The following is a 24848-nucleotide window of genomic DNA, read 5'->3' as shown; positions in this document are numbered from 1 at the left end:
TTTAGGCCTGCATATGTGCTGACTCTGGCAAGTTAAAACGTTAAAACTACGCTATGTAGATGAGGTTTTCAAGCAAATGTTTAATGGTAATGGTAATGTATTTAATTGGTCTAAGGTACTTAAGAGCCTGAAGTACAGATTCTGTTTTGGCGTGTTGTGTGTCAGATAAATTATACTAAGCTTTTGCAAAGTATTGGGTTTCACAATGGAGATGAAAGTGAGGGTGCCACCAAAGGTGTTGCATATTTGCATCCCCAGCAGAAATGACAGTGGGTTCGAGTTAAATATTTATTTTGAACCTCTTGACTGTCATGATGATCTGGCTTTCTCAGAGTCCAAATCAATATAAGAAAAACCCTAGAACTGATCTTCTGAGGGAATGCAATAACAGGCCAGATCTTTCATCTTATGCATGGTTTTGCATACATAGTGCTTATGAGTATAAGCAGAGCTGCCTAAGTTTCTCATTCTTTGAAAGGCTCCCAGACTTTAATAGAGCATCAAGATGTTCCAAAAGTATTTCAAGACACTGCCTTTTAAAATTAATAATAAATAGCAGTGTAGCTGTTTAGCATGGTAAATAGTTCCAGAGGGAAGGTGGGAACAGTGAGTAAAACTTCTTGCTGTGCAAGGCTGCCCTCCTTCACCTTCTCTCAGTGGTGTTTGCTGAAATCCACCAGTGTATGGGGTTGTATTTCATGCCTCCATCCAGAATTTGGCTGTTGAAACAAAAGCTCCTTGGTTCTTTGAGAAAATCATCACAGAAAGTGCTTCTTATCTTCAAAGTGTTTTTCTGACATTAATTAATTGGATCCTCACGATCCTGTGAGCAGGATAAGGAGCAGCCTGAAAATGCCCATTAAGCACTCCTACTGCAATGAACTGTATTAAACACTTTTGGAGCCTAGCTGGATACAGTGTTTTTTCTACTGCCCAAATAACTTTAAAATTGTTTGAAAAGAAGTGCACAAAAATTAAAAATGCTTTTGAACTTTCGGCAGACTTTTATGCCCACATGCTTGTGGACGTAAAAGAGCTGCTGTTCAAACAAGCTGGGGCAGGTCCTCAGCGGCTTGTGAATTACAGAGGTGCCATTGATTTCATTGGAACTGTGCTGCCTTAGACGAGCTGAAAGGCCTGGCTCTTTGCTTGGGAAGTAAAGCAATATGTAGTTACACCTGATTTGAATAAAGAGCTTTAAAACTTAATAATAATGGTAACAGTAATAATACCTATAATGAAGATATACTTGCAAACACATGGAATGGATTTTGTGTGAGACAGAGTCAAGAGAAAGACGCATTAAATGAATGAAAAGAAGGCAAAACAAAATAAAGTCATCGGTATTTGTGGATATATCCTAGTATGAAAATGGAAAATACTTTATCTCTCCACTGAATTACCAAAAATTCCTTTCTTTCTCAAGAGACCATTATCCTAAACTGTATCTGACAGTAAGTTACGGTAAAGGGAACCAATTTGTGTTTTGGTATTTAGGGTGGGGTTTGTTTCTGTCTTCACTGAAGTTAATCAGGAAATGCTGAAGTTACTGTGTGGACTTTTGATAGGATTATAAATGAAAAATATGCAGCATTAAAACTCACTGGATTTGGAATATATGCATATCGGTATCACCCAGAAAGATCTTTAATATTTAGTTCACATTGTCAGTTCATTGTCAGGTATTTTCCCTAGGAGTTTTGGTCCTTAAATAATGTAAGCATCATACTTAGTTTGGAAGTAAAATAATTGTTAATTAAGTAGGCTGTGAACTTGGAAACACTGAAATAGGGATTGATTAAAAGAGGACAGATAAATATGTCATACTGAAGACTATGAATAGCATTTCAGTCTGCCAATTTAAAGGAGAAATGTTACCTTCACTGTATCGGATTTATGGTATCTTCCTTTTTAGTGTAGACATTATGAACTTAAGAGATGGGAGAAGAGCTCTTGAATAAATTACTAATCTGTTATGTTTGGTATGTTGCGTAAAGCTGAGGTTGCAGTAACATATTGTCTTTTTTGGCCATTGGCAACCAGGGTGGCAGTGGGGATTTTTGTACACAGCTCAGGGTGCAGCAATATTTCTTGTCTCTGAACAGGTTTCAACATGGATATGTTGGTGGCTCCCAGGCCTGTATGTATGCATGCGCAAACACGAATTAAGAGACTACAGCTTTTGGGCAATAGGTATAGAAGATGTTCATCCTCTAGAAATTTAATCCAATTGCGTATTGCCCTTTTTCTGCTGCTTTAATATTCCTGCCCTGCCTGAGTGAGCATTGGAAACCATTATTGGTGGTTGTTCGGTGCATTGAAGATCCTACACTGTTTACAGCATCAGTTGCTGGATAAAGTGCTGAGCTTCCTGCCGTACCCCAAACTGAGAGTGGCGATAGAAGTCAGTGTCCCAGAGCAATTAACATTTAGCTCAGTTTTGATAAGGCGCCTAGCATCTATCTTTTCTGGAATGTAATAACTGAAAAAAGATGTTACAGAGCCTTGCAGCCTTTCTCTTCACAATGCATTTAGAAGTGGGAAGGAGCAGTGTGTTTACATCACGTATTTGAGAAAAGTGTTGAACAACTCCTTTGACAAAAAAGAAAACTCCATTAGCTGATCAACAGGGCAGCGATAGTGAGCATCAGAGAATTTCCCTGTTCAGAGAGCAGTATTTGCTGCTTTTTGGCTGTGTGTGTTATGCCAGTGAAAGCCTTTATGTGTGTTGCTCAGCCAGTACATTATTTATATTGCAGTGGTTTGCAGTATTATTCCAGTCTTTTTTACCTTGGCTTTTTTTGTTGTTTTTTTTTTTTTTGTTGGTTGGTTGTTTTTTTGTTTGTTTTGTTTTTGGGTTGTGGTTTGGGGTTTTTTTTGAGCAGAAGAGACTGTGAATGCAGGTGTATGCAATGATTTTATTGGCTTGAGTGGAAGAGATGTCGTTGAATCAGCTGGTTATAGTTTTTTTGGATGAGGTGGGCAGAGTTTGTGTTTTAGTTTAGATTTTTTTTTGGCAGCTGGTATAGAAACAAAAAATGAGTAAACAGGAAAGAAATAAAAGGGGTGGAGAAAGTAAAGGAAATAAGATACTAATTGAAAGGCAGTATAATGGGAAATACCAAAACCCATTCAAACAAAAACTCACTCTATCAATGTGTTCTTTAAAATGCTAGGGAGAATTTTAACCTGGATTTATATATCTATCAAACGTCATCAAAGAAGTATCTGTGGATTGCTGTTTACTTGGATCAGTAATAATAATTTCCGATAAAGACTTTTTTTGTTCAGTTAATTTGTTTAAACTTACTTTGTGCATTTTCTTAAATGTACGTGACTCAATAGCTTTATTGAATGACTGTTTCTCAAATTCAATTGCTTTATGTTACATAATAACTATATGAGCTCTTGAAACATTGGCAGTTACTACCAGTCCTGCTGTGCGGTATATAAAGCAGTTGCATACCACATGCCTAGCCTCTAAAGGATCCTAAAGCCTCTCCTAAGTTTATGTAGTTGACCCTCTTCGGCTTTCTTTTCTCCAAAAAAAATGTTCTTAGTTTTTTGGTCAGTAGTGAGACCATCACTGTATTTCATTAGTCAGGAATAAGAGGTAAATTGGAAGATGCATCGTATGCTTCCAGTTGAAATTAAACAAAGGCCACACAAAGAGCTTGTTGGTGAAGTAAAAGCCATAAAGAAAAGTACAGTTTTAAAAAGGTTGTTTTAGTTTACTTGAGTTTTTAGTTCCTGGTTGTCAACAAGTTTTCAGTGGTGCCTTATCATTAATATTAGTAGTATAATAGCAGGGTAGCTATTGAACTGGTGCTTAGATGGTTAACTATTGGAATCAATGCTGTGAAGCATAAAAAGGCTGCAGGTGGAATGGATGTATTGGGTGAAATCTTTTCTGGCTTGAAGATAAGGGGTGCTTTGCCAGTGACCTCCATGCTACAAGGAGGCCACCTGACAAACTTGATTTTCAGTGCTGTGTGGGCAGAGGTCAGCCTGAATGAAGGAGGGGACTGAGCAGAAGATCGTGGATCCTTGATTCTGGGTCACTTGGGCTATAAATTATACTGGAGGAGGGAAGAAGGAAAGGGGATTGTTTAGCAGAAATTACAGTGCAGTACAGCAGAGTTTCTCCCAAGCCATGTCCTTTCCCACTTTAAAGCGAACGACCAGCATACTTTCACCCTTGTGTGACATTGCAGAAGAGCGTGGAGTCGGGCTTTGCACTGGCAGCGGCTCCCTGATACAGCATGAAAATTCTCCAAGACGGTTCCAGCCACTTTGATCTCGTTTTGCTCCCAGCAGGATTCTGGACTCTAAGCCAATGTGTTAGAGTGGCACTCGATCCCAAGATGGCAATTGAAATCAAATTTGTTTGCAGAATTATACTACAAGGCGTTTATGGATCACAGTATATGCGGATAAACAGCTTATCTGCCCAAGAAGTGGTAGCTTGCTCTGTTACTGTACTAGGGTATGGGAGGGGATCTCTAAGGTACTCGCTCAGCGGAATATGTTGTGCTTAGAAATATCAGTGCTTTGATTTGTGACTTGGCAGTGGCCTGTGAATGTAACCACTTTAAATTATGGCAATCATTATGGTCTATCCCACAAAGAACTGGATTAAGAAGATTGATTTCTCTATATTTACCCTCTCCCTGATAAAAGTCCTATTTTTGACTTGAATCAGATTGAAATAGGTCATATAAAGTTAAAGACTTTGTACTCTGGTAAGAATCTATGCTATCATTCAGTAGCATGAAGTATTTTTCTAGACGTGTTTAACCTGTTGCCATTGCAGTAATTATTTAGTTTGTGTTTATAACAGAAAGCCAGTTTAAATGACTTTAAATACTTAACAAGCTCTTTACTCATAGACAGCATTCGTAAAAAGACACACTTATTTATCTCAAATATGGAAAAAATGTTCTCAGCTGTGTATGAAACTAGATATACTAAATGTAATTTTACAAAAAAATAAATTCACTGTTAATCTAAACAGTGTGAAAAATGCTATCTGAAATGCAGAAAAAATAGATTATGGATTATGTAATTTTTTGTTTAAATGAAAATTAAGGCTATAGCTAATCACTTTTTATATTTCTGAAAAAGTGATACTGGAGAAATGCTATAAAGGGAGAAGATAGAGCTTATCAGACTTTAATACGAATTAATCAAAGACATAAAGACAAGAATTTTTCTAAGGCGGAATTGTAAAGGAAAAATAAGAAATTTGCTTCTGAAATGTTGAATATTTAATGTTCAGCATGATAAACTCATTGTGGTCATATTTCATGGTTTGGGAGCATAAACTTGGCCTGTTGTTGCTAATGAGATTCCCCTAGCTCTTCTGGAAAATCTGGGCCTGTATTAGTCTATGTATATAACAATATCTGCTCAGTGCTTTGAGCAGGAGACCTATGGGACTGGAAGCAGAAGGTCTAGAAGATCAGACTTGAGAAACAGTAACAACTGTCTGCAGAGCAGTTTGCAAGAGATCTACTTGCACAGTGCAGGTGGGAGAAAATAAATAACTCCTTGGTAAAAGAATGAAAAAAACAACTTTCTTGTTACTTATACATTCTTTCCCACATATACTTGGAAAGAGTTTAATTTAGTCCTGATGGCAAAATAATTATATAGTTTGTACTAGTGATACTTAACTCATTTTCTTCTATTATCTATTCAGAATCTGGACTCTACTGTTTTATCTATGCTGCAGACAAAATACTGCCATTAATTAGCCAGACTTACTTAGTGATCTGGGGGGATAGACTCACAGCTTGCAAATCCGTAATTTTTTTCTGTGTTTCCGTGAAAAAGTTTGATCAGAGAAAATTTTTGTTCCATTAGCTTAATAGGTAGCTTGGGAATAAAGAACAATGATAGAATGAGAAGTGATACACTGAAATGATTTGTATTTGGGATAATCCTGTGCTTCTTTTCATGAAATAATTCAGTCATACTCTTTTTTGTTCTTGGACCTATAAAAATCATCAATAAAACAAGATGATTTCCATTTTTGTCATGTCTATAGGTTTCTGGGCTTACCTCCAGGTATCAGTTGTGCGTTTCACATGGTTTGATAGCTTTGTCAAATAAATATCAAATCAGTTCAGTCCCAGAGCATCTTTTTTATGTTTAAATGTGCAGACTGACATAAACAATAACATGTGTAAGACTGCCCGGAGCCCTTATAGCCAGAAAATAATGTATGAGAAAGTGAATACCAATGCTGAATTGACTTGCAGTATTTCCAGCTTTCCTCTGACCACCCAGCTTATTGTGCCAGGAATTCATCTTCTGGCAAAGCATTCTCAGGTAAACGGAGACAGCCTTTCACTAGTGTATGTATTATTTTTCTTTGCTAAGAGCCAAATACTCAGGAGGATCTGTAATAAATTAATGTTGTTTTAAGCTGAAGACCAAGGTTTACTATGCTGTTGTCAGCTTTTATTGGAAGAGGGAATAACTGAAGAATTGAATGTTTTTTCAGGGCTGAACATGGACAGTGGAACTAAGTCTGGTTTAGTTTGTGGCCTGTATCCTTACTGTAACGGCCACTGAATTAATCAAAGCTCCTGTATCCCTATCATAATGGTCACTAAATTAATCAAAGCCAATATTCTCCCACCCGTAATAACCTCTGATCTCTCTTTGGTCTAGTAACTTCAGTCTCTGTGCCAGTGCCCTGTTCAGGTCTACCTTGTCTGCTGGCCCGGGTTCTAAACTCGGCAAACGCTGCTGGCCCAGCTGGCTGGCCTCGCGTTACAGACAGCTGGGTGCTCCTGCTGTAACCTGCTCTTCAGGAGGGGAGAACTATTTTAGATCTCGCCTCTATCCTATTGTCAGCATTTCTTCAAATGTTACTGTATTTGAGACTTGAGCACCTTTGTCAGACTTGCCTGAAATCAGGCACTGGGTTTGAAAGCCCTCCAGAGAGTGGGAATGACAGACATTGAGCTAGAGGAATTCATGTCTAAGCTAGGGGACCCAACAGTGCTTTGCAGCTCCCAGATCTGTGTTTTGAGTTACAGTATTCAACTTTACTACACAGAGCATCCAAAATTCTTGAGAAATTCCACTTGAAATTCAAAACAGCTTAGGAATATTCATTAGCTCCAGTTTTCCTCAGTTGTGAGGAATTAAAGCTTTTTAGCAAACAAAAGGAGCAGTTATAATTCTTTCTACTTCAGCTTTTGATTCTCATGAGATACAGTGCTGTTTTTCTGCAGAGATATCACAATCTGGTGTTTTAACTTAGCTGTCTTACAACTATTCCGGTTCTTGGCAATTGTCAGGAGTGCAAGGAGGTAAAAAACATTTTTTTGTTATGCCAGCTGGAGAAAAGAATGGGGTATTTGCACATGTGCATTTCACTAATCTGACCCTTCTGACTGAAGTAGTGTCTAGATTAGAAGATAATTCAATTGCATTTATCCACCCATAAGAGTTCGCCAAATGTGTGCTGAGTTTCTGTGCTGGGCTAACTAATGTGCAGCTGCGCTGTGCCAGAAGGCTCAGCTCTCATGTTCAGAGCCATTAGCAGCCAGTCGGATCAACTCCTGAAATATAAGAACCAGATTCTAACTGAAATTATGTATCTAAGCCAAATACTATAATCTGCAGGTTCAGTGGGAGTTGCATAGCTAAAATATCACATGCTACGTTGGAAATGTATTCCTCCTGGAGACTACTAGTCCTGAACGTTGTTTGTTATTTCTAAATACTTGGTTTACAGCTATTGCCAGTGAAGATTTCCTGATGTTACTGAGGTATGGTAGGAAATATGTCACTAAAAATTCAAGCCATGCTTTTTCATTGGGATAAGACTGAAAATCTTGTTAAGCCTTATAAGAGCTGAAGTTCTGAGACTGCCACTTAGATACTTTAACCTTAGTTATGCCCTGCCTTCTTTAAAGAAAGAAATTAAGGATGTGTAAGCAAGAATGTGAAAAGACTTTTTGAAGTTCTGTATAGAAAAAAAGTCACAATTATGAGTTACACGTGTGTTATTCTGCTGATCAATTCCTATGTCCTTCTGAACCACAAGAGTTCCCTTCAAGTGCTGTGTTTCCTAAGACAGAATAGTAGATGTGCAACTGCATATACATTTAACATAGTTTCTCTACAAATACAAGACATGCATCATTCTTACTCCATTCCTCTGTTCTTTAGTGGTGTCCTTTATCTTCTCCCCATTTCATTTCGCTTAGTCTACTTTTGTGCCATCCCTCTGTCCTTCCTCTTTGGTATTTTCAAGACAAACCTGAACAATGGTAAAATTCTATACCATTGAAACTAGCAGAATATTTACACTGACTTTAGTGGAATTGGGAATTCAGTCATATCCTCCTACCCTTTCAACTCAAGGGAAATTTCTGTGCAAGTTTTCTTCCAAAAGGAAAATGACTGTTTGCTGCAGTGGCAGAAAATGAGTATTTCTGTTTGCAATGATTAACTGTAAAACCTTTACCTTTAAGCAAGTAAATAGTATTTTCTTTTTGCAGGTAGAAAAAAATCGGGTATTTTTTGAAACCTATAGTGAGATTTGTTGCCTGAGATGATCTGCAAGAACAGGCGCTCTAAGCAAGATTAAACTTCTTTCTCTGAGGACAATCTCAGAACTATCATGAAATAAAGAAATTATATTGACAGCAGTATTTTACTGTGAAACTTCACCCATCCTGCTGCTTTAGAGATTTGATAAATTGATATAGAGAGAGAGAAAAAGAGAATTACACAAGTGAACCAAAATTGTCTTGCTATTGTAATTAAAACTTGGGAAGTACCTGCCAAAAAGTAGCAAGTTCAACAGAAGGCTGAGGCAGGGTGAAAACTAGATATGCATCTGTGTCAAATTCGTCTAGTACTTGTGGCCACAGCACTTTCAGGAAAGCAACAGATGTTTGTGAAAAAATATTTTCAAATTTTTATTTTGACACAATTAAATTTCAAATTCAATCTACATTTTTCAGAGTCAGACCAAAGGTACTAAGGTTCTGACATGAAAACATTTCATTTGGTGCCAAAGTAATATTATTTGGATTTTTAGGTTTGTCTGGTTTTGTTTGCAGAGCTTTACCATCTAGTACAGCTGTAGATAGTGTAGAAAGGACGATCAGTTTTTGGGTTTAGATTTAGATGTTTGGCTTTTAATTAAAAGTTAGGGGATGGCATGTCTCCTCCAGGCAACAAACCATTGGAAAAGTTGACAATAATTTGTCTTCTGTGGATGCAATGCTGCAATCACTGACACATCTCTGCATGTAATTCAGAATTGAAAGGTAGATTGATTACAGCATACAGCTGACGAAGCACAGAAAGCCTTTGTAATTTAGCTTTATCAATTCATTAGTATTAAGCTTGCTTGTAACATAGTCAAACACGAAAGAAAAATGTATCAAAACTAGAGGACATTTCCAGAAAAACAGCATTTTAAAATACTGTCAGATTATGTTGGACCAAAACCAAGGTTAAATGAAAAAGATTATGCTGAAGAACATAATAATGATCTGAAGCCTACTGTCAATATTTTAGATAAGAAAGAGAACTGCATAAGTCTTTCCTTGGAAGTAGTAGTATACTTGAATTATTACTCTGTACTATGAAAATATTTAGCAATTGCTTGAATGCTATTGTTAGCAATAACACTATGTGTCATACTTAATTGGCAATGTTATGACTGCTACTTAGTTCATGGGTAATGTGCAACAATATCTTTGGGAAATAAGCACGTGCCCAAGGTATTCAAAGCTGTAAGGAAAGATGTTTGTTGGATTTCTAAAAAGTAGATTTTTAAGTTCCTAGTAGATGAAAAAATGATTAAGATTTGTAAGGATAGGTGTCTATATGACACTATTTTGGGTAACCGTATAAAAGACAGAACCAAAATTGCAGCTGCTTCCCCGATCCAAATATGAATAAGTATCTCAAATGTGGATACTTGTGCAGAAGGTTCTGGTTCCTAGGCTTTCAAAAAAGGACTGGAAATACCACAGGATCCAGCTTCTTGATTTCAGTCAGGATCTAAAAAACACATGAAAAGTTGTATTATGCTTTTGTATTATGTTTGCTTCTGGTCCTCCCTGGACTGCGAAATAGGCATACACAGGTTTTTTTTTGTCCTAAACTTTGTATTAGAAAGTATTCTTCTGCATTAGGATTATGTAAGGTCATATACATATGACCCAGTGGAGAGTCCCACTGTCTGGTGTGGATCCTTTCTGACACTCTTAAAGTGACTGGTAATGGCTTTGAACTTCCAAAATGGTTGAAAGTTCAGCCACACTTTGTCTCGGCTATGCACAGGTAGAAGATGCCCCATTTTTGTCATGGAAGATCTGTACTCTTACCCTGTCTTGGTTGCCAGTGAAGAAACCAAATACAGTGCAAGAGATGAAGGTGTCCCACTCGCAGAGATACTGTCTTCAGATTGAGTGTGTACAATCTGAGACTAATTTAGGGCCCAGTCAGTGAACTGCTGACCATTTTCTAATATCCTCAGTTGGCTCTAGAATAAGGGTTTTGTAGGATCAGACTGTTAAAGATCACTTGATTCTTGCTGATTATGAGATTCTTAGCCCTACTAATATTTCTTGAATTAAGCTCAGAGTCCTGTGGGAGCTTTGCCATGACCTCAATAGGAATTTGAATTCAAAAGGTCAGAGGCAAATAATACACAATTCAGTTCACAAGAAGTGTGCCAAATTTCTCCTAAATATTCTGTAACTAAGGTGTGTTCTAATAATCAGCAAATATCTGTGCTTTTGGAAAGAAGTTATTTCAGAGAATCCATTTGATCTAATGTGTATTTCATTATTTTAACACTGTAGATTATTGAGTCTCTAGGCATTTGGCTTTTTTCCTCTTTACGCATCAGAGGTACTTTAAGTAACCTAGTAGCTGTATACTATGAGTTACAGTACTTCTAGATTGTGGTCAATATGCTCGCTCTTTATTGACTTGAAAATTATTGTGTATTCCATACTGCAAGGCTGACAGGCATGAAGGCAACCTAGGTTGTGTAAAACTGAATTGTTTTTTTAAAAAAAAAAAGCGTCTGAAGTTGTCTTCAAGTACTTTTGGAGAGAGAGTTTTACAATCTATACATATTCAGAAGCAGCCAGTGGTTTTAGGAGTTAGACTTGTGGTATGGCAGCTGGTCACAGGCTGTAGGCGTGTGCTGTTCAGAGTTCATGGCCAGCTTGGTGCAGTCCATTTGTTGGACTCTTCCAACAACCCCCCCACTTCCAAGTCTCTCTTGCTGCTGCGTTCCCCACTACCAGATTGTGCATGGTTTTCACCATGAGACTGACTGACATCTCACAGGAGATTTCACCAAAAGGTATCTTTATGGTTTAGTGGTACAAGATGCACCATTCTGCACTGATTTTTATAATCCAGTGTGTGAATATTTTAGATTTGTCTCTGAAAGCTCCATATGACGTATTTTCATACAAGAAAAAGAAATAGTAGAAGTTGTGTGTTTCTTTCACTTCTTTCATCCTAGTGCTTATTCAGAAGTAGTCGTATAATGTACTGCAGCTGTTTCTGGGCACTTTCTTTAAAGATGCTGGGAAGGTGGTGGTGTTTCTAAAGCAAGCTAGAAAAGTAGAAAACTAGCCAAAACATTCTCACACTTTAATTCGACTTAAAAGGCAACAGAATGTAAAAAAAAAAGCTTATTAAATTAAAATACGAAAAATATTCTCTAAATCTGATATGTCAAGTAAAAAAATGTGCTGAGGTATAAAAATAGATAGTTGCTACACTTTGCCTATAAGATGCTTTGGTTTAATTGGCAGCTGCAAAACAAACGTGGCTTCAGAGCCCCATCCATCTCACCCAGCTGCCTTTTCTAGGTGTCTCTGTTGAGGAAATTTATCGAATAATTTTTTACTATGTTTTATCAATCTTTGACTTGCCTCTTGAGTGCATCTGCAGCTTGTCAAGATTCCCTGGATTAAATTACCAGCGAGACGTTTGCAATTATCTTCAACAGCACAAGCCTTCACTTTGTTTCCCACTGACTGCAGTTGCAAGCATGCAGTCCTCTTCCCAGAAGAGAGGAACTACTCTCTGCCTCTCTCTGTTTGGGTCAGGACCAAACAAGAGACACTTAATAATTTTAATATATGGGAAATAACTTTGTTTCTGTCTGTCTAAAGACTTTATGTGGTTTGTAAAGCAATTAAGTAGGACTTAGGACACTGTTCTCCCAGGCAAAAAGGCCTTAAGACAGAAAATAAATATACTGTATTACTCTGAATATTAGTGCTGTTGCCAGGTTTCAGAGGTTTCATTTTATTATTGGTGCTGTGCCTATGTGATTTTGGGTGAAAATGTGCTGTGGATAGTGAGGTACTAGGCCCACACATGAAATATTTCTCTTCAGGTATGAAGTGGTTAGAAAAATAGGAGTCATTCAGCAATAATTTTGCAAAATGTATCAAACTGCTTATGTGGATCGGGATGTTTCCAGTTTCCTGAAGCACAGGTGGGACTTGGTGCTGGGTATAGCACATGTATATTCTTTCTGGATCATACAAAGCTTTTAGCATCTATTTTATAAATTTGCAATGCTAGACCAGACATACTTTATATAACATAAGGTGTGTTTAACATTGGGTAGACTAAAACTGAATGTGTACATAAATGACTTATCGAAACCTACATTTGAGTAACATGAGGATAAATAAATTGAAAACTCTTATTTTACCTTGCACAGTGTTGGTAATTGTTGTAGAAGTTGCTCAATTAGCTGTCCTTCACATAGTTCTATGAAATTGTTGCTTTCCTTACCCATCCACCAAATTCAAATCCAAACTAATGGTTTGTTCCAAAATTTCACCATAAGTTTTCCCTATAAATACTCTGCTGCCCAGAATTGTTTCCCTTGAAAACTGTCTAGCACCTTCACAGTAGATGTTCAAAAACGATTTGTTAGATTTGAAGTCATTCACTCATGCTAAACACTCATCTATAAAATTCGGAGTTTTTTCTTTGCATGTGTAAAAATGTTTATATTAGAATTTAATGCTAAGCTAATGATTTTACTTTCAATTAATTATTACCTTTATTGCAAGTACTTGAATCTCTTTCTGGCATTTTTTTCTGTCAATATTCAGAAGCATTCAAGTAAGCTGAATAAAACAGAGACTCTGGTTTTCTCTTCATATTTTGTAGTATCTTTAAATGATGCTGTCTGATGGTATGTAACAATTCCACATGTGTAATGTTGGCAATACCTGACACATTAACATGAATAGACTGTAAATTGCATATCTTATAGAGGCAGTTGCCATTTGTTCCTTTTTTTTGTCCTTTTTTTGTATTATGTTATAATAATAATGAGATAAATTAAGATGTGATATGAACCTTTGCCTTGTAACTCAAGCTGAATGTATTTTTACATTGAGTTTATGCGACCTTTAATTTTCACAAGCAAATGTTTTGGGCTTTTCCCAGAATTAAGACTTAGGAAAATGCCATAAGAAGAGGCTTTTCTTGCATAATGTGAACTTACTATGAAATGAAAAGTTCTGCAAGTCTTGAAATCTTTTTCCACTGTAGATTTGATGAGTCTTGTTACTAATTTTGGTACTTAAAAATATCTGGAAAACTAATTTTATTCAAACTTAACTTGGTAGCTGGAAGTATATTAGGATTTTTCATATAGAGTTATTTCTCTAACCTCTGCAGTGAATCTGTACATGTAATATTCTTTTACTGACTCACCATTACTTCACTGTGACTAACTCATGACATTTTCCTTTCATCAAGGCAGTTATTTTCACACATACAGTTCATGACAGAGAGTGAGTTATTTTATTGTTCAGGTTAATAATTATTATATTGCAGGTGAATCATCTTAAGATGGCCAAATTCCAGCTATTTACTCTGTTTTCAGAGTTGAGAAGGGCTAGAAAGACTTCCTCGTCAGTTTTAACCTAGTGGGACCCTGAGTCATTAAAGATCAGACAATAATTCTGGAAAGAGGGAGACTGAAGAGGAGCAGAAAATTAATCATGCAGTTACCTTATGTCTAATAATGTGTGTATTAGCTGCTGTCGTGGGAATGAGAGCACATTTTTGAAACTGTCTTCGGGAGATACGCAATGGTATCAACTTTTTCCAAGTTCTTCTCCATCTGCTTGAGCAGCACTAGGCACTTAATCTAAGGTAGAAGAGTTTTGAGCGGAAGAGCAAATGGGTTACTTGAATTGTATCCACACTCTGATTTTTTTAAAGGTGGGATGGTTTTTTTTTGGTGGTAATACTGTAAATGAGATGCTGTAGTTCTAATAAGGAAATTGCCTATTTGAAAAGTTAAGTGAAACTTCTAAAAACGGGAACACCAAAACTTACCTTAGCTGTTAAATTAGTTATAGCTGAAGGGAAAGGAGAAAGAGGAGTGACTGATTTATGCCAGAACAACTGCGTTAGTAAATGGTAAGGAGCAGTGCATTTTTTCCTGTGTAAGATTCTTAATTTACTGTTACATATTCAGAAGTTTTATAGAAAGTTTTGATATAGGCTGAATGATGTTTTTCACAAAAATAATAATAATAATAATAATGATGATGATGGGGTCTTTTTACTTGTAGCCTAGCTTTGACATATACTAAGTTCACATCTTCATATATTTTTCTAGTTCTGAATGTTACAAACTTTTTTGTAGGTTTTGTTGTGGTTTTTTTTAATTCACCTGAGAGTATGAATAGTCACTAACATTCAGGAGCTGGAGGAACATGTTGTGAGCTAGAATCGAGAAAGTTGGCAGGATTGAAAAACACAATAAAAGGGAACTATAGGAATGGAATTATCTTTAAAGTAGTGGAGAAATTGTTTTTTTAATCTTCTGATTGCAGTGATGTAGTTTAAATTACGATTACAAAAGCTGCTCTTATAAACCATCAAGCATAACTTCTAGCTGGAAATACTGACCTTGAAAGTGGATGCGAGTTCATTGTTCACAGAACTTCACTCTGTTGCACCACTGCATCAACTACCTTTGAATTAAATTATCTTTTGCTATTTTTTTTCTGAGTTGTAAGGGAGGCTATATGGAATTGTTAAACAGGAAGGCAGGAGCTGCAAAACATCTTTAAAAGGAGAGCTGTAAGCTGAAGTGTAGAAGATTAATTAATACTCTTCAGATACTTGAAATACAAGTCTTAATGTATGGCCTATTGAGATTTTGCCATAGAATTGTAGCCCAAGCAGAAGTGTTGATCAGAGTTTCTATCCTCAGATGAAATGAGCTACAGGCTGTATGAGGAATTCCTCATGAGGAATTAACGGTAAAGCTTTTCATAATCTTTCATGCTTTGGCTAAAAATATTAGCACCATAAAAATTCTTCAGGGGGCAGAGTTGAGGTGGTAGCTGCAGAGTGATCAAAACATAAAAGAGGCACATTTTCCCCTTTAATGGGGAGGCCTCTTTCAGACCTGTGATAGGATGTATTTGAAATGAAAGTTTAATGGACTCTCAGTTTCTCAGACAGCCATCTTTCTACAGCTTCATTATTAACAACAATTTAATCTTAGCCAGCTCTCTTTCTTTTTTCTGAGGTCTTGGTAATTCATTTATTTTATTTGTCTAGCAGCAATATAAGAAAAAGTACTTGGATCACAAAGTTAAGGAAACGTTCCATATTAAAAAGCAATGTAAATCCAGTCTCCAATAAATTTGCAGAAGCGTTTACTCCACAGTTGTGTAGCAAGTGTAAATAGCATGAATGGATTGCATATTTAACCTGTATGCAATAGTTTGTGAGCTGTAATTTTCCTCCCGGCACTATATGACTAAGGATGATGCCATTTTCATTCAACATCATGATGATGTTGTATAAAATATTTTTCAACTCATGTTCATGGTATAGAGACTATTTTGTTAATGTGTCAGAAAATGAGACCTGAGAAGCAAGTGGATGTATGATAACTCTTGGGAAAATAATCATGCAGCATTAAGTAAAATAAAATTTCAAAGTGTGGGAATACATTTTTACAGGGTCTGATCCAGAGCCATTAATGTAATTTAAATTTTTTTCTTCAGTTGCAAACCAAATATACCAGGTTCTTGATTATGCCAGCTATTTCAGTGCTCTTTTGGGAATGATACAGACTAACTTTGCTTTCCTTCAGAAGTCCAAAAAGGTGGGAAGTCCTCCACCGTGACTCGTGCCTTCTGAGTTTATGTGGGTGCAGCTCTGTCTAGCCACTCAAATCCACCGAGTGTTTTGCATAGGGAGAAGTAAAAGTCTGAAACTTCACCCATCAAAGCTCTTTACAGGGGCAGCCCTATGTATTTCCTTGAAAGTAAAGACAAGGACACGGACAATGTCGCTATCCCTTTACCCAGTATGTTCTGTTCTGAGTTCTTCTGTGCTGGATTGTCTTTAAGCCTGGATATCAGCTCAGTCTTCTAGTAGGGTTACAGAACTTGCTTGCTCTGTGGATCGAGGTAGTGATCTGTGCAGTTCCCTGTATTTGTAGCGACCAACAGTAAGGTGTTTCATAAGATATTGTAAGAATATGCAGTTGGCAAATATAAAATAAACTGCTCGAGTTACAGGTCTTAGCCTAATATACATAGCATATTATGATATGAAGTTCAAACCTTCAATATCAGGATGTTCCTTTGCAGCTATTTACTTTTATTAATTAAAAAAAACCAACCTACCAGTCCAATCCCCTCTTGAATCTTATTAAAGTGTTCCCCTCAACAGCTTCTTGTTGGGTTGAAGCTGATAGGCCTATTAGACACACCTTGTGTGAAAAATATTCTTCTTGAATTTACAAACCTTTTTTTTCATTACTTTCCCTTTTTTGTTGTTTTGAATTGGAATAACTGATTTTTAATCCATATCCATGTCTATATTTGTCTGCATCTTTATCTGTAACTATGGAATTTTCTCAATACAGAAGGTTTTCTTTCAACAAGAGGGTACTCGAATAATGAAGTGATTAACACGGTTTCTGAAAAGTGGCGATAGTATTGCACTTAAAATCACTAATTTATATAAAAGAACAATGATATTTGCAGTGTGGTTCTCTATTGCTGTCTTTTTTTATCTTAACATAATGCGCCTTTTTGTGACCGTTTCTCGCCACACAGTCACACTGATGTTCTTCATTGAGAGGCCTGCAGCAAAAGCAGAAAGACTGCTTCTGTTGATTAACTCAGTTAATTCAGATGTCTGGAATATGTAGGAACAATTTAAGTCTCTTCTCTAATATGTATTACTTTGGAATTAGCAGCGTAAATTTAATTTCCCATCATTTAGGCCATGCATGTAGGCTTTTTAAGTTTTTCCCAGCAGCATAAATAGTTGTGTATAATGCTGAGAGCGTTTTAACTGAGTATTGCAGTTGTTGTGACAGGACAAAGAAGAAAGAGTCTCTGGAATAACTGGGTCCTCGACCCTAAATTTTTATAAGTTCAAAACTCAATGCCTTGAATTTGCATTAAGAAGTAAATTGCCAAACAATATAGAATGTGCTGGTTTTGGCTGGGATAAAGTTAATTTTCTTCATGGTAGCTGGTATGCAGCTGTGTTTTGGATTGTGCTGGAAACAGTGTTGATAACACAGGGATGTTTTAGTCCCTGCTGAGCAGGGCTTACACAGAGCCAAGGCCTTTTCTGCCTCTCACCCCACCCCACCAGCGAGTGGGCTGGGGGTGCACAAGAAGCTGGGAGGGGACAGGGCTGGGACAGCTGACCCCAACTGACCAAAGGGATGTTCCATACCATATGACGTCATGCTCAGCATATAAAGCCGGGGGAAGAAGGAGGAGGGGGGGACGTTTAGAGTGATGGCATTTGTCTTCCCAAGAAACCGTTATGTGTGATGGAGCCCTGCTTCCCTGGAGATGGCTGAACACCTGCCTGCTGATGGGAAGCAGTGAATGAATTCCTTGTTTTGCTTTGCTTGTGCATGCGGCTTTTGCTTTCCCTATTAAACTGTCTTTATCTCAACCCACGAGTTTTCTCGCTTTTACTCTTCTGATTCTCTCCCCCATCCCTCCGGGGGCGGGGGGGGGTAGTGAGCGAGCGGCTGTGTGGTGCTTAGTTGCTGGCTGGGGTTAAACCACGACATACAGCCAGGGATATTAGATTTTGTTGTCTGTTTTAAAGTGTGTATTTAAAAGCAAATTATTTTGTAATAAAATTGAAAATCTTTGAGTAGAGCCTTTAGAGAAAGGGTCATGTCTTTCCTGTGTACTTAAAACAATGTCTGATGTGGTTTCAGCCTCAAGATACTTTTATATTTTCAAATATATAACTGTAATATTACATAAAATTATGCACATGTATGTGGCAGGAGTTTCTGACTGTAAGGACTTAAAATTATAGTTACATAGATAAAGGAAGTAGGAACAAGAAGGAACAGAGGCACCTAGAAATCGGTGACTTGCCCATGATGACAAAGGGAATGCACTGCACAACTGGATATTGAATCCATATTTTATCCTTCCCTGGCTAGTATCTGATTTGCAAAGTCACTTTTCCTGACGCAAGAGATCCTGCTGGCATTTTCAGAGAGCTCATCATTCCAAACAGTGCTGCAGATCAGGGCTCTGCAGATGTTCTGGCAAAAATATCATGTTCTGAAAAGGAAATGGAAGGAGTAGCCAAATGGCTTCATGAAGAATAACTGGAATATTTGGCAACCCAGGATACTCATGTGTCCCTAAATTGTTTGGTGCTTCTGCATTGTATAACGTACTGATTTTCTGTATCTGCCTCTGTGTTTTGTTCTGTCTAAATCACAAAATAGTCAATTCAATGGGAAGGAAGTGGAGGAAAACCACTTCCTCGGCATCCATGTGTGTTCAGCGTGTGCCGCTGGCTGGCTGAGAGTCACATGACAACCTGTGAGAAACTGTTGAAAAAGGTTTCCAAGCTATCTTTGATTTTTCTGTCTTTTCTTGCAGCATAAACATACTAAGTGTTTGGACAAAGTTTTCTAAGCTTGTTTTTTTTTAACACAGCTACTAATATAACTCTTCTTTTCAACAGCCACACAGCTTTGTCCCCTGGCATCAGAGAACACCTAACAGTGCAATACACAGTGCAATCAAATTTGGGGATTTGATTGGGCACCAGTATGTGAAGGTGATTTCCTCTGATTAAAGTCCTTGTGTTTCTGTCCCCATCCTCTACAGCATTGCGGAGTCGATCAGGACGGTCCATCATCAATGGAAACTGGGCAATTGATCGACCAGGGAGATATGAAGGTGGTGGGACAATGTTCACTTATAAACGCCCAAATGAAATCTCCAGCACTGCAGGAGAGTCGTTTTTAGCTGATGGTCCAACAAATGAAGTCCTTGATGTCTATGTAAGTTTCTTGTATTTAGATTAATCTTCCTGATGGAAGAAAATTGTTCAGTTCATTGTTAACATGCAACACTAAAATTGCATTCAATACCAATACTTTATTACTGTTTTGTTCCTTTAATTTTGAAACATTATTTCTGGTATTTTACTATTGCTTGCTGTTGCTCCCATCTTGCTCCAGATCATAGGAAATCTAAATAACGATGAAACCTTTTTCTCTCAGACTTTACTGATCCAGAAAAACCAATTTTACTTGCTCAGTAAAATAGAGATAAAGCATACAAATATCTGGGATTTTTTTGTGAACTTGATTTTCTCTGGATACTTTCCTACTCAAGCAAATTTGGTGTAGTTTAATTTTACAGTGAACTGAAGCAAATACCTAAATCAGACAGCCTCTCACAGAGCGATACCATCTCAGTTTTCTTTAGAAGAACCATAAGTCCAAAACACTATATTATGTGGGATTTGAAGCAGAGCAGTTTTAATATGAAGCTGTGCTAGGAGACCATAGATAATAGCCATTTGAGAAAGGAAGAGAGAAGACAAATAGTGGCTAAGAGGGGTGAATCATATTGAAAAAGCTGTTTACTTCAGATGGGACTTTTACTGCATCATACTGAAATAAAAAATATAACTGGAATTGATTACAACTTACTCAAAGATAAATGGTTTGTTCTGAGATTATACACTTTCACATGGCAAAATCCATTCATTGAAAAAACTAGATTAACTGGTGATATGGTTGTTTCATCCAGCTATGGCTTTTTTGCCCTTAAGTGCAATATGGAGTGGAACAGTGAGTGTGCTGGGTTGTTTCGTAGAAAGATGAATAGTAACTACCCTGATTACTCAGCTGGGAAAAGTTAGATACTGGCAAAGTTATTCCCCATCTGCTATATGGTGTCTTAATAAAGCAATGTAATAATTATGCAAACATTACTTCTTTTTGGATAATTTTTGATTGATTGCAATGTAAGACTGGCAAAAGCCTGGAAGATTAAACGGTTGGGCTCCTAGATTCTGCAATGCAGACTCCGTGTTTTTAAAATATACATGTCATTGTGTAATTACAGGATGCTGTAAGCTGAGGTTTGGTCTTAAGTTTTTATTGTCAGCTGATTGATGCCTAGTACGTAATGACCCAGAGAGAAAAGGATCGCGAAATGGATTAAACAGATATTTCCAAAGTAATGCCATAAAAAGCCCTTAAGCTTACATTTATCGTATCTTAATGTTTTAGTTTAGGCTTAGTCTCTTCTTTTTTTGCTTTTGCAATAAATATAAGAAAGCTGGTATGACGGGCATAGCTTTATCAGTTTTGCTCTGTGGCTGCTACCATGGATTGCCACGTCTAATTTGACTGGACTCTTACCTGAGATGTTTCTTGTAGATGTGAGGAATACTACAGTTCATTATGAGCTGATAGTTTAGTGTCTTTTTCAATATAGTGTGGGAAGATAAAAATGGATAGTGCAAGATGAAAGAAAATCAATCATCAGTTTGACACAGCCTTCCTTATGGGTTGGAAATTTGTAGCTGCACAGATCCAGGTACCTTTTTGCAGACTTTTGTCTTGCAGTTCCTGAATCACGAAATTCTCTTTTCATCCATACTCACAATCTTTATGCTCTGTGTAGAAAAATGAAGAGATTTGCACATGGGAACTCCAAATGGCTTTCTGTTCCTTTTTCTTGAGATCATGCTGTCTTTCTTCCACTCTAAAAATGTAGAGGAAAAAGCTCTCTAAGTTACAGCAAGTTATAATTAGCAAGATAAAGAGAGATGCAAGTTCTGTCCAAGTGTGAAGTAAACATTGCTACAAAGACTTAGGTCTAGTAACTCAAAGCAAAACTATTGTATAATTGCAGGCATTTTCCTGCAGGGAAGCTGTGACAATATATTCATAGGGACTTCATCAGTTACGCTCTTTATAGCATGTGCCTGTCAGTTGTTTTGAGAAATGTGATGGAAAAACCATGGGAACCATTGGAAAGCTGTTCCTGGAGCCATCTTAAGAGCGGGGTCCTGGTTCTGGAAGGTGTGCGTACTCTTCTGCTGAAGTCAGCTTCACAGTGCTCAGTTCTCTCAGGACCAAACACAAAGAAGGTGTATTTTTGGGGTAACAAAGTGACCTGGGAAGGACCAACCCTTACAAAAAATATTACAGGCAATGCATTATTAGATGGTTCAGAAAAGTGAATGATCTCTGAGGGACAGAGTTTAGAGGAACAGCTATTATGTTTGGCAAGGAAAAAGTGATTTTGACACAAGGGAAAACAAAGGTCTGAATCCCTAGTTGGTGTTAATTGGTGTGACGAATTTAGTGAAACCTTGAAGTGTAAGTGTGCTCTGCTGGGTCATAAAGCCATTGGCATAGCATGACTTTCTTCTTTTTGGCCCATGGTTTGTCAGAGCCAAAGAGCTAGTGCAAGCTCTGGTGTTTGGTTTTGTTTTGTTTTGTTTTTTAAAAAAGGTACTTCAAGTTAAAGTGTAATCTGAGGCTTCTACCAATCCCTGCAAAGAGTTCAGGACTTTTGAAGCAGCAGTGTCAGTAGAAGCACTACTGAAGTAATCAAAGCTAAACTAGTGAAATTAGCAGCTGATGGCATCCCTGCATTTCTAGTGTGAGTATGCTCAGGCTCTCAGCAGCAGCAATGTAATACAATCCGGTTGGGTATGGAGCGTGCTGCTAACAGTTTTAAAAAGTTTTCATAAAGTCATATCTTGCTCAGGTCTTATTACGCCTAATTGCTGAAACAAGCACACAAGAAGCGATACTGACTTTCAGAGGCGTGCTCATGGCAGCTCACATGGGCTTGTGCAGCAGCGTTCTGAAACCACTCGGCTTCGTTTTCACATTTAAAGGAGAAAACCTTATGGTTCCTGCCTGTGTTTCATAAAGAACACGTTGATAGAGTTGTTGTGGCTAGCTGTAAAGCAGTGGGAGCCTGTCTGCACTTAGGTTACATCTTCATTCAGTTGAAAATTAACGTGGAAGGATGCAGGAGGGTTGCATGGGTGCCCTTCAGCTGCTGTAACAAGTATGTGGGCCTTTGTAATCTGTTCACTTGATCTTTATTAAGCAATGCTTATGGCGAGAACGGCATAAAGTTAGTAATTTTAGCTAGTTGATTGTTGAGTCCCCATTGAGTGGTGCAGAGGTAGCCGCACTGTGGTGAAAGGAACAGTTTGATTTGTGAGATGGTACACGCGGAACACCACATACGGTCTGTCTGCATGTGCTCCGTTCAAGTATAACTGATAAACCTTAAAAAAGGCAGTTGGCTAGATTGGTAGTTTGAGGTCTGTGGTATTTATTTTTCTTTGCTTTGTTTCTTCCTTGCTTATGTGTCCTCAGGCATCTGTCAAACTCCTTATGTCTGAGAATGTTTTGGTGACCTTGGGACTCTCTTCTGCTGCTGAGGCCTGGTGTGAGCCTCTGCTGCCCACACCTTGGCCCCGAGCATGTCAGTTTTACATTTGCCAAAGATTTAGAGAAACAGTTTCTCTGCCATCACAAGCTAGCTCAGTTTGCAAACATAGTAACCTGTATTTTCTTATTTTTTCCAGAAACAAATACCTTTTTTTGCCTTTTTTGGAGACAGTCATTAACCATTGTTTTATCCTGACCAATGATAAATAATGTTACGTAGTTGAAGTATTAGTTCAAGTATTAGTATCAGTTCAAATATTCAATACATATTTAAGTATTAGTAGTATAACAAGTGGAAGAACTGAATATATGGCTGTTTTTCTTTTTAGATGATACATCAGCAGCCTAACCCAGGAATACATTATGAGTATATCATTCCAGGAGACAATGTCATTAGTCCTCAGTTGCTTGCTCACAGGAGGCCAGGTAAAATGCCACTATTTCCTGTTATTAAACACCCAATAAGCTAATGGAAAATTTCATACCATTAAATTCAGTGTAAATGCTGCCATTGATGTGGGAGAGGTGAAAGAGAAGTCTGCATAAATTTGGTAACTTCAGTGAATTAATACTGGCAGGGATTATTTATACTGTAGCAGGGAATCTGGTCACATATTTCTACTTTCAGTAGCAATTTTGTTGTTAAAATGTTAACCGTGGCTTTGCGTGAGCTGGAGTGTTGTAACCATGTCTCAGAAATGAAATAGAACATGATTTTTCTCTTCAGAATTTGAGATAATTTAAAACAACCCTTTGCAGTTTCTCTTTCCTCTCCCAACTGGAGAGGATCAAACACAAAACGGTTGCCGTCCCAAGCTAGAATCTGGACAGCTCGTGCTCCTGACCGAGCTGTGGATATGTCTGTGTGTACTGGTATGAAGTTCTGAAGGACAGTAGAAAATTTGCAAGCAAGTTTGGTCCTACTTTTAATGTTCGTGACTTGCCTTGACAAATTTCTACATTTGCAGTCTGTTCGTAATGAGGAGCAGCTGTGCTGTGACATGGGGAGGCACAGAGTACAGAGCATGGTACAAAAAAAAAAGCTTTGGGAAATTTTGACACTGGGTACTTTAATTCTACAGTGTGTTTGGAGATTCTTCAGTTTTTAATGTATTTGCTGGCTGAGACTTGATTATCTTAGTTTAAAACAACACAATCTTTGCAGGACACTATTAGGAGGTCTCTGCATAGCAGATTAAAGCTGCTTTCAAGTTTTATGATGCTCCAGTTGTGATTATTAGTGGATGAAAACATAGACTGATATTTGAAAGTGAGGCTCATTATTTTACTTTTTTGTTATTGTCCATCATCAGGGGAGCCCTTGAATGGTCAGTTAGGAATGCCAGAAAGTACAAATCATGAGGATGAGGATTTGCATAGGGAGACAGACACTCTCGCTGGACAGTCAGCTGGAACTTTTCCAGTTATTCAGCCAGGAAGATTTCCTTCTCATCAGCCAGAAAACCAGGTGCCTGCTGTGCAACCACCAAGACAAAACCGAGAACACAACTGGAAACAGATTGGAAAAACTGAGTGCACTACTACATGTGGGAAAGGTAAGTGCTTCATACACCATGCACAGAAAAGAGATGACACACGGGAGGGTTCCACCGTGGGAGAGGAGAAGCGTGGAGGGAAGAAGCTGTGTGACTGTTCAGCAGCTTTTGTATGCACAAAGCATTGCTGGACCTGGTGTTTTCTGTCATCTTACAAGCAAAAGACACATCAGTACTATTATGTGTGCTTATATTTAAATCAGTAGAAACAACAAAATCAAAAATATGAAATACAAAGTATGTGAATTAAAAGGGAATATATGGCATTTGCTCTGAAAGGAAGTATTTCAGGTTTTTATGGCAAGCTGCTCTCCCTAACACCCTTGATACACAGCTGCTTTCCTCAACATTCTTTGGCATTCTTTATCCTTCTATTTGGCCTCTCCAGCTTTGTCAGATACACCTTCAGTGCTTTTTGTGTCTGTGTCAACAGTTTTCTGATTTTTACGGGAAGGTTTCAGAGGGATTCCATCAGCCATATCATTGCCTCATTG

General features: G+C 37.7%; 1 protein-coding gene across 1 annotated transcript in view; it reads left to right on the top strand.

Annotated features, from left to right (window-relative positions):
* The window catches only part of THSD4 (thrombospondin type 1 domain containing 4), a 307104-nt gene that overhangs the window by 255727 nt on the left and 26529 nt on the right, over positions 1 to 24848 (top strand). Inside the window, exons 8-10 of the mRNA XM_075160230.1 lie at positions 19188 to 19363; positions 23128 to 23224; positions 24112 to 24354. Coding sequence (XP_075016331.1) covers positions 19188 to 19363; positions 23128 to 23224; positions 24112 to 24354 — 516 coding nt within the window. The remainder of the gene's footprint in view (positions 1 to 19187; positions 19364 to 23127; positions 23225 to 24111; positions 24355 to 24848) is intronic.

Source organism: Calonectris borealis, chromosome 11 (assembly GCF_964195595.1).
Source record: "Calonectris borealis chromosome 11, bCalBor7.hap1.2, whole genome shotgun sequence".
Taxonomy (NCBI): domain Eukaryota; kingdom Metazoa; phylum Chordata; class Aves; order Procellariiformes; family Procellariidae; genus Calonectris; species Calonectris borealis.
Note: the sequence above shows the minus strand (reverse complement) of the source record. Positions and strands in the feature narration are given on the sequence as shown.